This window comes from Astatotilapia calliptera, chromosome 16 (genome assembly GCF_900246225.1).
Source record: "Astatotilapia calliptera chromosome 16, fAstCal1.2, whole genome shotgun sequence".
In the NCBI taxonomy this organism is placed as follows: Eukaryota; Metazoa; Chordata; class Actinopteri; order Cichliformes; family Cichlidae; genus Astatotilapia; species Astatotilapia calliptera.
In genome coordinates, this window is record NC_039317.1 from 3,108,003 (window position 1) to 3,121,291 (window position 13,289).

The following is a 13,289-nucleotide window of genomic DNA, read 5'->3' on the forward strand; positions in this document are numbered from 1 at the left end:
TAAATCTTACAACCTGGGTTTGTTTACCATGACAAAATGCCTAAATTACATATAACAACTGGGGCAAATGATTGGATTTGAGATACTAGGTACTTTATTAATATGTTCAATTTAAGTTTATTTTTCACATTTTATAGTTGTCAACACAATGTACTGAAATAGGAAGTAGTCCCAACACACACTCTTCATTAGTTGAAATTAACAGCATTTAGTCATGTTGAGGGAATTTTCTTCCAGCATTGGTCCTTTTATATGACTGGATATGGAAGGGATGCTGAAGTCATGCTGAAATTTTTAACTGTTATCCATATGTCTATCCACCTATTTTCCTAGGTTTGCTATGAAGTAACTAGTACTCATAGCAAGAGGTTTCCTGGTTCAAACCCAGCGGCTGGCTGAGCTTTTCTGTGTGGAGTTTGCACGTTCTCCTTGTGCCTACTTGGGTTTCCTCTGGGTGCTCTAGCGCTCTCCCACAGTCCAAAGACATGAATGTTAGGTTAACTGGTGATTCTGAATCCTAGATGTGCATGTAATGTAGATAAATGGTCAAGTTCATAAAGGAAACTGCTATATTTTAGTGGCTACCAATCCGTAGCACAAAAGGCTGTTGGACAGGTCGCCAGTCCATCAAAGCTCCAACAGAGTTGTTGAAAATGCTGTAACTGTTTTATGAATATCTGCATATTCACTTGTATCACTGGTTCAGTGATAAACCAAACATGGACTCAAACCCTGGATTAGGGCTGCAACACTTCCCCGTAACTTAAGTAAGGTAGCATTGTATAGTCGGATCATCTGCTCTGTTAGAACATTAGAAAATCAGTTTTGAGAGTTTTCATGGAAAATCATTTAACCATAGACACAAACTGAAACTGGGAATAACCATTTGTGAAAAATATGCATGATCAAGTTGTTTGATTAAACAGTCTTCATCCCTTAATGACTTTAATAGTTTTGTTTCTATCAGTGCACATCTTTCCCTGGAACAAGAAAAGCTAGCCAACTCATCCAACTTCCTCTGCCTGAGGCTCATCTTCCTCCCACTTCTTTATCTAAATCAAAACATTGTCCATTGTTTCCATAGAAACAGCATTATTGATGTTAATAAATGGGGTGAAAGATTGCTTATTTGTGGGCTTTCCTACATTCAAACGTCCAGTGGAAAGGTTTTATGTTGTTGGGATGTTGTGGATTATGAGTCCTGTGCCATGTGTCTGGTGCAATAACACTGTGTACATATTATATTTTCCAACATTTGTTTTATGGACTGGAGATGTGTGGGTGCAAATTAGAGAGCTTTTCTCTTTGAGAATAGTTTTGTAGGAGGTGTGCGTTTGTGTGTTAACTAGAACATCCAAGTATTCCTCAGGGGTCTGTGCTGATTTGGAGCCCTATATTCAGGCTTAACGTGTCAGTCCCTGAGCTTAAGCTGTCCCTCCCCTCCCATCCTTCCACTTCATTTTCTATCTCTGGTTCTTGGTCTTTTTTCTTTTTTTTTCTTTTTTTCACCCTTCCTCCTTCATTCCAAGCATCACCCTACCCTCAAAGTATGCATGAAGGAGTCACATGGATGTAATCGCATGCTTGTTATATTTTTGACATTTCCCAGTCACCCTTCTTCATTTAGCTGGCTCTTATGTAAGGCAGCTTACCTCAAACCCAGTCTACAAATAAGTCTCTATTACAGTAATAAAAAGCCTTCCACCTCCACTGGAGCTGAATCTGAACCCAAACGTACAGCTGTGCTGAAATCATTTGACAGGATGCACTTAAAATTTTTTCCAACACAAAAAATGAAACAAAAACAAAAAAACTTGCAATTAAATATCACATGTAGTTATAATTAAATATAAATATAATTCAAAGGTATCCACAAGAAAACTGGATTCTCTTATTTCCACTAGTTAAAGTTAAAGGGCTGGCCCCATGGGGGAAACAAAACTCACTGCTGTGGCTGAATTACCACAGAGTAAATAGAGGTTTGTTGTCAAATTAGAAGCCAAAAATCCGGAAATAATGGAAAACCTTTTTGTTCAGGACTCAAGCAGTCTAATTGATTTAATTTGAAAGGTTCTGGAACAAGAGCAGAGCCTGAAGACATCAGACTCTAAAAATCTGGTTTGTGGGACATTTAAAATTATTTTATTGGATATTATGTGACATTAAAAATATTATCTAGGGTTGATTTTTTAAAACTTTTTTTTATATCATGCTAGGCCATTTATTAAAAAAATCATTCAAATTTATTTTCAGCTTGAGTTGTGTTAAATTTGTCCTTTTTTAGGTTCTCAACCTACCATTAAAGCTTAAAATGGTTTTGGACCCTTGTTAACTGGAGTCTTGACCCATTTTGGTTTGTGGACTCTTGTTTTGAAAGTCTCAACTTAAGAGTTTGTGTTTGCCATCGCCATTCTGGTTTGTTTTATTGTTTTTTAAACTGATGTGACATGATGGGCATAGGTAGACCTGTCTGAGAAAATGAGCAGACTGCACACTTGTGTAGTAGCGACTTTTCAGTCACAAGCTCTGAAGGATTCCCTTCTTTGTAGTCTTTTCTTATTCAAAATACAGCGTACTATGAACATCATATTGCATTCATTAAGACTGGAAACTACTGACAATAAATCTATTAGGAAAATACTTACTGAGGTCATAAATCACTAGAGAAATTGCCACTAGGTAGTTGCCCTTTACTGGTCATTTCAAAGAATGCAGGTTTAATGAACTTGGACGTACCTGATGCTGCATCTAGCGTTTGTATACAGTCTATGTTGTGACCTGCAAACACATTGGGGAAAACATGCTTCTGTATGTGCATGAAGTAGGTAAATTAGGAACAGAAGCTTTTTGATTCATACACATAGCATTATGAAAAAAAAATGAAACATCACATATAACACAAAGAGATGTTATAGGAAGTGATGTCTCTGTAGACTTTTAACTCTTTTTTTTCTTTTTTTTAATAGTTCTAGCTACATTAATATTACACATTCACTGTTCTGTGACATTTCTAACATTTCTAAGTGGCTAAAAGCATTTGGTGGGATGTTTTCTTTTTTTCCGCATGGCTGGTGTCAGACATAGCACAAGGCCCCTCTGTGCTTCCCTGCCTCTCTCTTTCTCTCTCTCCTACTCTACATCCTGCGTCATTTACATTTCTAACAATTATCTGATTACAGCGTTGGTGCCGAAAATGGATCAAGAGTTAAATATAGAGCATCTGGTCCTCACTATAGTTTTATGGCTCTGCTTCCCACACAACCTGCCACGCATTTACATGTTAACCTAATTACATAGCCGCTCGCTCTGCGGTCCACCCAGACAGCTAAAGTTTCCTGCCTCTTGACGTCAGACGTGCTTTTTGATTTCTGCAAAAATGTGCGCAGACACATGCATTTGCACACACACTGTATAAACTTGAGATGTTTTATCCCACATTTGGTGGGAGAAAATAGAGGTTCTTAAAACAGCAGAGACTGGTTTGAAAGTTTCTGAGTAGCTTGGAGGACAAACACAGATGAGGACAACCTCAGGAAAAGCTTTATCGGAAGCTTATACTGTCTTATATAGAGTATGCACAATGAGGACTGGTGGAAGGTCAGATTCCCTGTCTGTACAAAAGCTTTTAGCCCAGAGATCAGAGGTCATCCTGTACAGTGGAGCGACAGATTTGACCTGAGGCAAAACTCATCATGTGTTGGAAGAGTTTACAACATCCTTCCCCTTCCTCTCCTATTATTTCTGAAGTATTGATTGACTTCATCGCTTTGTCTTGACTTTTAATGCTTTTTCCTAGTGTGCTGTAAGGGCCGCAATAAGAGGCCGAGTCCTGGTCCTGGAGGGGCTGGAGAAAGCTGAGAGGAACGTCCTGCCTGTTCTTAACAACCTGCTGGAGAATCGAGAGATGCAGCTGGAGGATGGCCGCTTCCTCATGTCAGCGGAGCGTTATGACAAGCTGCTGCAGGTCAGAGCAGCACACTCGCCTGCACAAGTCAAACACTTCCCACGGCTAATTTCTAAACTAGAACTTACACATGGGACTAATCTTTTTAGGTAACAACAGCTGAGGCATTAACTTTTTTTAATCCCTCAGCTGTAAAAGTTTGATGGGCTATTGTTGCCACGCTGGACGAATCCCTGGGCAGTGTGGGCACCCAAGTTTGTGAACATGATAATTCAAGATCAAGGCGACATACGATTTTCAAATTGACACTTAGGTGCATTCACTAAAAATGTCAGACACGTTCAAATATTGGTCATCTTAACTTCCAGGTCAAGGTGAAAATGCGATAACTCAAGAAGGATATTACCTCGGATTTTCACATTTCTAGCACAGGTTCATCTACTGGGAGCCTCAGGGGGCGCTGTTATTATTTTTTATAATGCTGGCTGTTGTTTATGGAGTCATGTCTATATGTAAATTCCCACTTAAGCAGTGAATTTCCACACTACTCCTACAGTGCTCTTGTTGTGTTTTGAGGGAAAAAAATGCTGTTGCTATAAATCCTGCTGCTGTGCGACATTCAGAGTCTGTACTTGTCACATGGAGCTTTGGAGCTGCAGCCTTTTGGATAAAAATAGCATTTAATATCAAATGTGTGAGATGAAAGAAAGTTATAGGCCATTTCTTACCTTGATGCATTTCAGGAGCACACCAAAGAAGAGCTGGACAGCTGGAAGATTGTCCGCGTAAGCGAGGACTTTCGGGTCATCGCGCTTGGTCTTCCTGTACCCAAGTACAAAGGCAATCCGCTGGATCCTCCTCTCCGCTCTCGCTTCCAGGCTAGAGACGTCTATTACCTACCATTCAAGGTCAATCCAGGAATTTATGGATTACTTAAAAGAAACTAATCTGCAAGCTGAAAGCTTCAATAAGATCTGAAAGCTTCAATAAGATAAGAAAGGTGTGGCTGTGGGGGAGAAAGAGACGAACCGATACAAATTTTCCTTTTATGCACTCTGATAATAAACATAACACACTTTGTACAACATACTGAAATGTTATTATACTGAAGAAAATTAGCGATAATACTAGAGGATATATTAGTTTTGGATTTGTTCTGGAATTTAAGTATTGAGCTTTTGTTTTCTTTCTCTCTGGCCTCTCAGCCAACAGTGTTCTGCGGTAAATTTGTGAGACTTTGAGGATATTTAAGTCTTGTTTTCTTCTGTATATTTTCAGGACCAGTTGGAGTTGCTGTACTCAGCAGGACCAAATGTCGCTGCAGAAAGGTACATTTAGGTAGATGCATACTGAAGTGCGAGTATTCTTTGATGGTCTGTGTCTTCATGCAGTATTGTGTTGTTTCCTGTGTGTCAGAGTTTCCCAGCTGCTCTCACTAGCTACTACGCTATGCTCCCAGGAATCATCCAGCCTAGGCCTTCCTGACTTTCCTGTGGACAACCTGCTTCCTGTCCTTCATGTCCTGGTGAGACAGGAGCGAGATAGAAAAATGAAAGCCAAAAATTTAAAGGAGAATTTGTTTTAAAGTTACTAGTGCCTGTGTGACTTTTCTGTCCTTTTCCAGAACTCTTTCCCAATGCTATCCTCCCAGCAACTGCTCCATAGGCTTTATCCATATAACAGTATGTTGGGCAAGGACGGTCGCACTGCTGTTGAGGGTGTACTCAGTGTAAGTCAAGATGTGATGTTAAAGTGTCTGTATATGGTTTTACCTCAGGTGCATGCTTGATATAACCTGAACATCATATGGTTGATTGAAGGCATCAGTTTTGCTTTATATGCATTCTTTCACAGCGATTTGAGCTTCTGGATGGTCATCGTCAGCCAGCACCCACCACCATTTTGAGTGTGTCCACGGCAAAAGATGTAGAAGGCCATGCAGACATCACTTTACATGTAGTGGACAAAGACATCACCTTTCAGGTACCAGCAGTCTGGGTGTACACCATAGACTACATATAAAAGACAGACATAGCCAGCATGACATCGCCCACTGCTTTGTGAACTTTTATTTTGAAGCCTTGAATTTAGAGGTGTGGTAGTTGCCTTCTTGTTTATTGGACTGTAGCTTATCAGCTAACCAGCTTGGTTTGCAAGTTGGGATCATTGCAAAGACACAGATACCCAATTAGTATCACGATGTTAGAAATCAATGAAGGATATAATTTAATTCACTAATTAGACATAAACAAATCAAGTTGTATTTCTTCAAATAAGCATTTCAAAGATGCTCCAGAGGGACGAGCAGAACACATAAAGTCAAGCAACCTCTGTGGACAGCACAATTATTACCCAACCTTTAGACCCCAAAAGACTGATTCTGGATGTAGCGTTTTCAGTGGGAGAAACGCTGCGTCATCATCCAAGTGACTTCTTCGGTCTCAGCTGACTGCAGGTTTCCCCAACTTTATAAACAGCACATTTGCACAAATCTAGCCCACTGAATGAACAGTGGGATGTGAGGTCAGTTCCTTGATCTGCAAATTGTCATAACCACTCATCAAAGACCATTGATCAGTGATCATTGATTGATGGCAATGAGTACCATTCACAGAGAGTTGGGGAATGGCTGCAATCACGGCAAAGTAAGATGGGAAAAGATGTACACTTAGGCCCCCTCCTCATTTCAGAGATGGTCTTTCCCGTTTCATGTAAATGACTCCGCCAAAGATCAGTGGTCAAAGATCAGTGGTCAGCTGAGACTGAAGACGTCACTTGGATGAGTGACGAAATGTTTCTCCCACTGAAAACGCTACGACCAAATTGAGTATGCATCAAGACCAACCTTTAGACCTTAATACAATGAGTGAAGAAAAAAACACCCTAATTTCAAGATAGCAATTTTTTCTTCTTTTTTTAAATACCATTTCTTTTAATACCATGACATAGACATACTGTATTTCTGCTGTAAAGTTGAGCATTTTGATATGTGAGTCAGTGGAGATTAGTGTCTTTGGAGCTGACCTCAAGTGGTCATCAAAGGAACAGCAGTTTTAAATACGTCCTTGTTGGTTTTATTTTTTGGTCACCGTTTGCAGTAAACATTTAAGCTAAAGTCTAGTTTGCACGCTGTGCAGATTTAACTGTCTGGCAAGGTTAGCATACATATTACGCGGTTAGCCAGCCAGCTCTGACTAACACAAATCGTACAACATTGATATGGCTTATAATTTGGTCAAATTCATTACAACTATGTGTCAGTCTTAAATTAGCCAGCCTTATGTACTTATTTCACTGGGTTTTTTTTTCTTAAGATACTGTGTAATTTTTCTGTGCTAGCTGGAGTCGTGAGTCGTTTACAATAGTCACAGTTAGTCATTATTGATATTTATGATTAGCAGGCTCATTTACTAAGCAACTGTTAGCTAGCGTTTCTCACGTTTGACAATGTGAGAGTCACTGAAGCGTTGCATTGACGGGTTAGATTTTGCAGAAAACCCATCCTGCATTTTTCAGATAAAAGTCACTGTATTAAATTTCCATTAGTCCATTCAAACATTAACAATAAAAAGCATTTAATGTATAAAAAAAATGCATAAAGCAAATCTATAGTGTAATCGATCCTAATGAGTGCAAGCATTAGGCTTCATTATGAATCAAAAAACATGCAGAGTGATTAAGTCATCCTTTTATAGAGATGCCCATTATCACGTCGCAGACCACACACGGACAGACAGGCAGACACACTGTATCAGTAGCTTGACCGTCTTATCTCTCACTGACACTCTGTAGCTGAATGTAAATTTTGTTAAGGCAACATGTTTATCAGTCATTAATTTTTCATGTTAGATAAAAAAGCAGCAGTGCGTGTGAATGTTACTGCATAGTGTTTGGAAAAACAGACATCCTTTCAGACTACTAAAAATAGTGGTGTGGATCCTGCAGGTAAACAAATGATATCACTCTGGTTAACTCTTTGAGGCTGCACTTTCTTCATGTGTGGCAGGAACTGTGTTGGCTCCTAATATGTAGTGGGGTTTTTTTTGCTTGTTTAACACAGAGTTCTTAAAAAATAATGAATTTTGTTTCCAGCTGTTCGGCCGTGAATCTGTGAATCACGGGTTTGTTTAGGGCAGTGGTTCTTAATCTGTGGGGCACAGAGCCACTCCAGGTGATGTCTGGATGACCGTGGTGGAATGACCCAAGTCTGGGGGCAGCAAAACCAAAATATCGATATAAACCATCACACACATACCACTCTCACCCACTGAGGGAGTGGTATGTGTGTTTTTTCTAGTTTTTGTACTAAGTCAATAAAGGGAAACATCCTTAATATGCACACAGTGCTGGCTGCAAGCACAAAACTCTGCACACCAGCTGTGCAAACTTGTCTGTGAGGGGCAGCCAGTCATAAGAAAGTAACCATAAAGGGAGCTAAACATATTTTTACTTTCTTTTTTACTTTTTTTTTCTTCCCACACAGGGTAAAATGTCAGGCTTCACCAGATGCCGCTGCTGTTGTTTGCCTCCTTCATGCTTGTTTCTCCTGTTTATGAAACTTCAGGTTCCAGCAGGCGTTAAGGAGCCACGTCCACCCAAAAGCAGTCCCACCTACATTCATACACCAAGCCACTCCCAGTTGTTGGCCGAGATGATACAGTCGCACATGGTTAAGGACATATGTCTGATAGGACCTAAGGTGGCTAACACTTGATATACATATACACATACAATGCACATAGTGAATCTGATTTTAATAACGAATACCTTCTTTTATTTCTAGGGTTGCGGCAAGTCGGTGATTGCCAGAGAGTTTGCTGAGATGCTGGGTTACAGCATGGAGCCTGTCATGCTCTACCAGGTAAAAACGTCTGGTCTTTAAAATGTTCAAAAATATGATTATTTCTGAAGTTTTGAGTTGTCTGCAGAGCATGAGGGGAAGTACGAATGTAACCACCAAACATTTGCGTCACAGACCCCGAATAATTAATGCCACAGTCATATCTTTCACCATCTGTCATCCCTTTGACCTACATTGTAAAAGATTTTGCAGTATTTCTTTTTACAGATACTTCTGTGCATCATGTATATATCTGTCTTAGTTTGCAAATTAAAGCAGTATCACTTAGGCAGTAAATATATGCTAATCTAATAATGTATTTATAATGTCAGGGAAAAATATTATTACCAGTGGCTCAGATAACTCAGATATGTCATGAAGAGGGTGTAGCACTGTTCTGTCTACCTTGGGCTCCCAGCACTACATGCGGACACAGCATTTTGTTAACAACAATTTATACTCTGGCACTGATGTCCAGATGCTTTTGCACCTTGGCACAGCCCGGCATGACCGTGCACACTCAGCATGAGATTGCTTATTCATTTAACTGTTGCGTCAGTTATTTCTCTGGAATGTGTAGGCCCCAGTGTGATACTGCCATAGAGAACCCCAACCAGTAGGGTGGAGAGGCAAGCAAATGTTGCTATGAGGGTATTTTATTAAAAGTCTTCTTAGATTTAAGTGGCTCTGTTATGCTAATTTCCAGCTTCATATTTAAAAATTTGGACTTTACTAGATTAACTTTGCATGATTGACAGGTAAATATAATGCTTATGTATCTTATATTGGAGCTGTTCTGGCCTTCTGAGATGATGGATGGTGCCCACCCAGATCTGGACCAGGGCATCATCCCGATACCTAACCAATCAGATCAAAATCCCAGAATTTTAATGGACTTGATGCTGTTCTCTGATGAAAAAGTGTTCGTGTAAATTTTTTGAGCAATATGTATATATGAGAGAAAATAGGGAAAAGCATAAGTTGAAGTGCATGCTCAGTTGGTTAATTTATTTTGATTTTTTTATTGCTTTTAGAATTTTGAATGAGTGTACAGTGCATGTGTGCAATATGTGTGTGTGGGGAATGTAGTCAGCTCGGTGATAATTGTGAAGGAAGCGGGTGTGCTGCAGCTCTGTATGTATGAATGCATCATGTAGCTGCTATTCTTAGCTAGCTGAGGTCAGGGGTGACCTGTGCTGCGGGAATTGTGGAATCCTTCACCACACAATTCATCTGGTCAACTCTGAAAACCCCATTTTTGGGAAAGCAAAGTGACATGTCAGGCTAGAGAACAGAATATAGATTGTGTCCTTCAACAAGCTGAGTGTGTGTGTGTGTGTGGGGGGGGGGGGGGGGTTGACTCATGACCTTCATCAGGATCGTCATAAAACAGTTTGCAGAAAATCTTTTAAAGAGCATATGTATAGAATACCATCCTTCGCATGGGCACTGTTGATGTTTTTTTTTTTGATGACATTTTAAAAAAAATTAACCTGGTTCAATAGCACCAGTCTCTCTGATTTATTATAAGGCTTTCAGGCTTTCACTCCAGCCTGGTGATGGGGAGATATAGTATTGTTATGTCCCATGTTTATCAGTGTGGCCTTACTTGTTGGAGCTCTCACTGAATGCATCATTGTCTGTTCTGTTAGATAAAAATGTGAAAATAATAGACAGGACTTGAGGGGTTTATGATGCGTAGAAATGATAAATGTCACCAGATCTAGGACGAATGACACTTCCTCTGAGTCTTTTAATGTTTGAACTTGATATTGTGACAAAATGAAGCTCTCTCATACCAGCTGCTGTTACAGCTGTACCTAATTCTCTTTAATTCAAGAAAGCAATGAGTAGTATGTTGCTGTGAAGCTGTTAGGATTGCAGTAATCACTGCCTAGAACAAATTCTGCACTTGTCCTCCCTCGTCTACCCCCTGTCTTTACCATGACATGGCAGCATGATAGTGAATATGACAGTCTTGCTTAACAGACAGTGTTATCTGTAAAGTAGAGATATTGCATTTAGCAGCTGGGCCAAACCATCTGGGAACAGAGTTAAAGGAGGGAAAAATGGAAAGCTGGTGCATTTGTCATCTTGTCTTCACAGTTACTAAACGCAATCGCAGACAGAATCACTTCTGACTATTTTTAGATCTTTTTTGCTCTGCCAACCTGCTGTACACATCTGTCTCTGCTGTTCATTTTCCATCTCCCACTTTCTTGCCTTTATCACACACCTCCCTCCATTGTGTTTGATTCCCAGGACATGACAGTCAGGGACCTTCTCCAACAGAGGTACACGCTCCCAAATGGGGACACAGCATGGAGGCCATCTCCACTGGTCACTGCTGCCATGGAGGGCAAGCTGCTGCTTCTCGACGGCATACACAGAGTCAACCTGGGAACCCTGGCTGTACTATCCAGGTGCTTTGGCTCATTTCCTGGATGTAGCTGCTGTGATATTTTCCAAATGCTCTGTTGATATTGGGTTTTTTGTTATCTGTGCCATCTGTACTCTGTGTTTTCCTTTCAGAACGCTCCACAGCAGCTAAGGTTCTGCTTTAATGTATTTCTTATTGTTTCAGTTTCTTAATAAAGGAAGCCGGTGCTGTAAAATAACAAACAAACACACACCACTCAGCTCATTTCTCAGATTTTATTTTCTTGCCCCAGGTTACTCCATGACAGGGAGATAGATCTGTATGATGGGACCAGGCTGCTGAGGTGGGACAGATACCAGACTCTAAAGGAACAACTACATTTAAGTGACCAGGAACTGCAAGAGAGGTACACACATGCATGCACACAGGTTATCACACACATTTGGGTTAATTGTACGAAAGGTGATCACACTTGGAAATGTGACAGTGTTTTTTTGTTTTGTTTTTTTAAAGACAGTAACAAATATCACAAGTTTGACCTATGTTTGAATTCTTAAAGACAATAAAGCCATGGCAGTGCTTTCACCTCTTCTCTAACTGCACACTCGTGAAATCCCAAATCTCCACTGTCCCTTGTCTATTTCAGCTTCCAGGCTCACGCTTAAAGTGATGGAATGGAGTGATAAAATAAATAATATATTCAAGTGTAAAAGTAAAGTTGTAGTTCACCTTCTCTTAAATTTTAGATTCAAAAGCCTTCAGAGGAGCATTGTTTGTGTGGCACCAGTCAACAAGGATGAGAAAGAATAAGCTAAAAAATGTAGCTGTCGTTTCAACAAGAGTACAAGAAGTGAGGGTACTGGCACAGGATACTTACTGAAATAACAAAAACTAGCACCTTAGTGACACAGTAACACAAACTTACCAACCTACTGAGGAAGCAGAAGAAGTACAGCTCTAGTGTTTTTTATAAATCAAAAAATTTAGCCGTGTTTGCTAAGAGTGCAGGAGTTTAAGTTCCTTGTTGGAACAACTGTCTGAAACAAACGAATATCATATAAAAAATAGAATTAATAGAAAATATTAGATTTATTATTTTTGGTGGCTGATACCTGTTTTACTGCCAATCCTGTCCCCATCACTAAATGTCCTTAGCTCCTGTGTCTGCTTGATAACATATCTAATGACATCTACTCTTGGCTGACTGTGCATCCCAACTTTGTGTAACCCACCTAAACTCCAAGTGAGTAAAAACAGTTTGCACAGTTTACAGTTTTATTATAACCCAGGTTGTAAACTGAAGGTCCAGATGCATCTCTCAGGTACTGTGTTGGGTCTTACTGTATTTTTCCCCCTCTCATGAGTCATATACTCCTCGTCTACTACAGTTGGATTTTTTTTCATGCCTACCACTTCTTATTTTTTGAGGATGCACTGCACACCATGCTGAAACATGCGTTGTTGGTGCAGGAATACTATTTTATGCCAACTCCTTTTTTGTAGATTCAACCAAAGAAATAGGATACATTACACACATGTATTACATACATTGTATGTTTTTTTAACAGGTTGCTAGTAACAAAGTGACTAAAGATATAATTTAAAATGGGTTCTGTCTTAGGTTACCTGTTTTGTGTAGACCCAATAGTGATGTATCTCATAAGTTCAGTGCTTTTTTAAAATGCTTGAATGATTCATAGGTCAGTGTTAAGCGGTTTAGGGAAAAACGATAACAAACAAAGACATTTCTCTGTAAATGGTCAGGCACAAAGACTGAACTGAATATGATAGAAAAGGCAGCCAATGTCTTTCTTTTCAGACCACTTGACTACAGATGACTAAAGTCAGGCTCATTGTAGGCAAAATATAAAGAAATCAGGGGGAGCTCAAGACTATTGCACAGTAGTGTATGTGAAGTTTTCTTTGTTTTAAACATGTGGGGAGCAGAGAGTGAAGACAAAACATTATTCCATAAAAATTAAAAGAGAGTGAGAAGCTGATTTTTGTTGGTTTCATTGGTTTGATACTGAAACTCACTGTAGGACTTGTAATAGGTGCGTGTGTTTGAGTTGTATCTCTCTTTTGGATCTCTTTCATCTAACATATTCTGAGGATAATATCACAGAGACTGTCTTACAAGATGTTAGTGTAACCGGTGTGTTTCT

At 39.7% G+C, this 13,289-nt stretch overlaps 1 protein-coding gene across 1 annotated transcript in view; it reads left to right on the forward strand.

The window, feature by feature from the left end:
* vwa8 (von Willebrand factor A domain containing 8) overlaps window positions 1-13,289 on the forward strand; it is an 86,391-nt gene that overhangs the window by 7,978 nt on the left and 65,124 nt on the right. Inside the window, exons 5-14 of the mRNA XM_026145979.1 lie at window positions 3,797-3,964; window positions 4,648-4,812; window positions 5,183-5,232; window positions 5,321-5,429; window positions 5,529-5,633; window positions 5,759-5,887; window positions 8,469-8,603; window positions 8,688-8,765; window positions 11,007-11,167; window positions 11,417-11,530. Of these exons, the coding sequence (XP_026001764.1) occupies window positions 3,797-3,964; window positions 4,648-4,812; window positions 5,183-5,232; window positions 5,321-5,429; window positions 5,529-5,633; window positions 5,759-5,887; window positions 8,469-8,603; window positions 8,688-8,765; window positions 11,007-11,167; window positions 11,417-11,530 (1,214 nt within the window). The remainder of the gene's footprint in view (window positions 1-3,796; window positions 3,965-4,647; window positions 4,813-5,182; window positions 5,233-5,320; window positions 5,430-5,528; window positions 5,634-5,758; window positions 5,888-8,468; window positions 8,604-8,687; window positions 8,766-11,006; window positions 11,168-11,416; window positions 11,531-13,289) is intronic.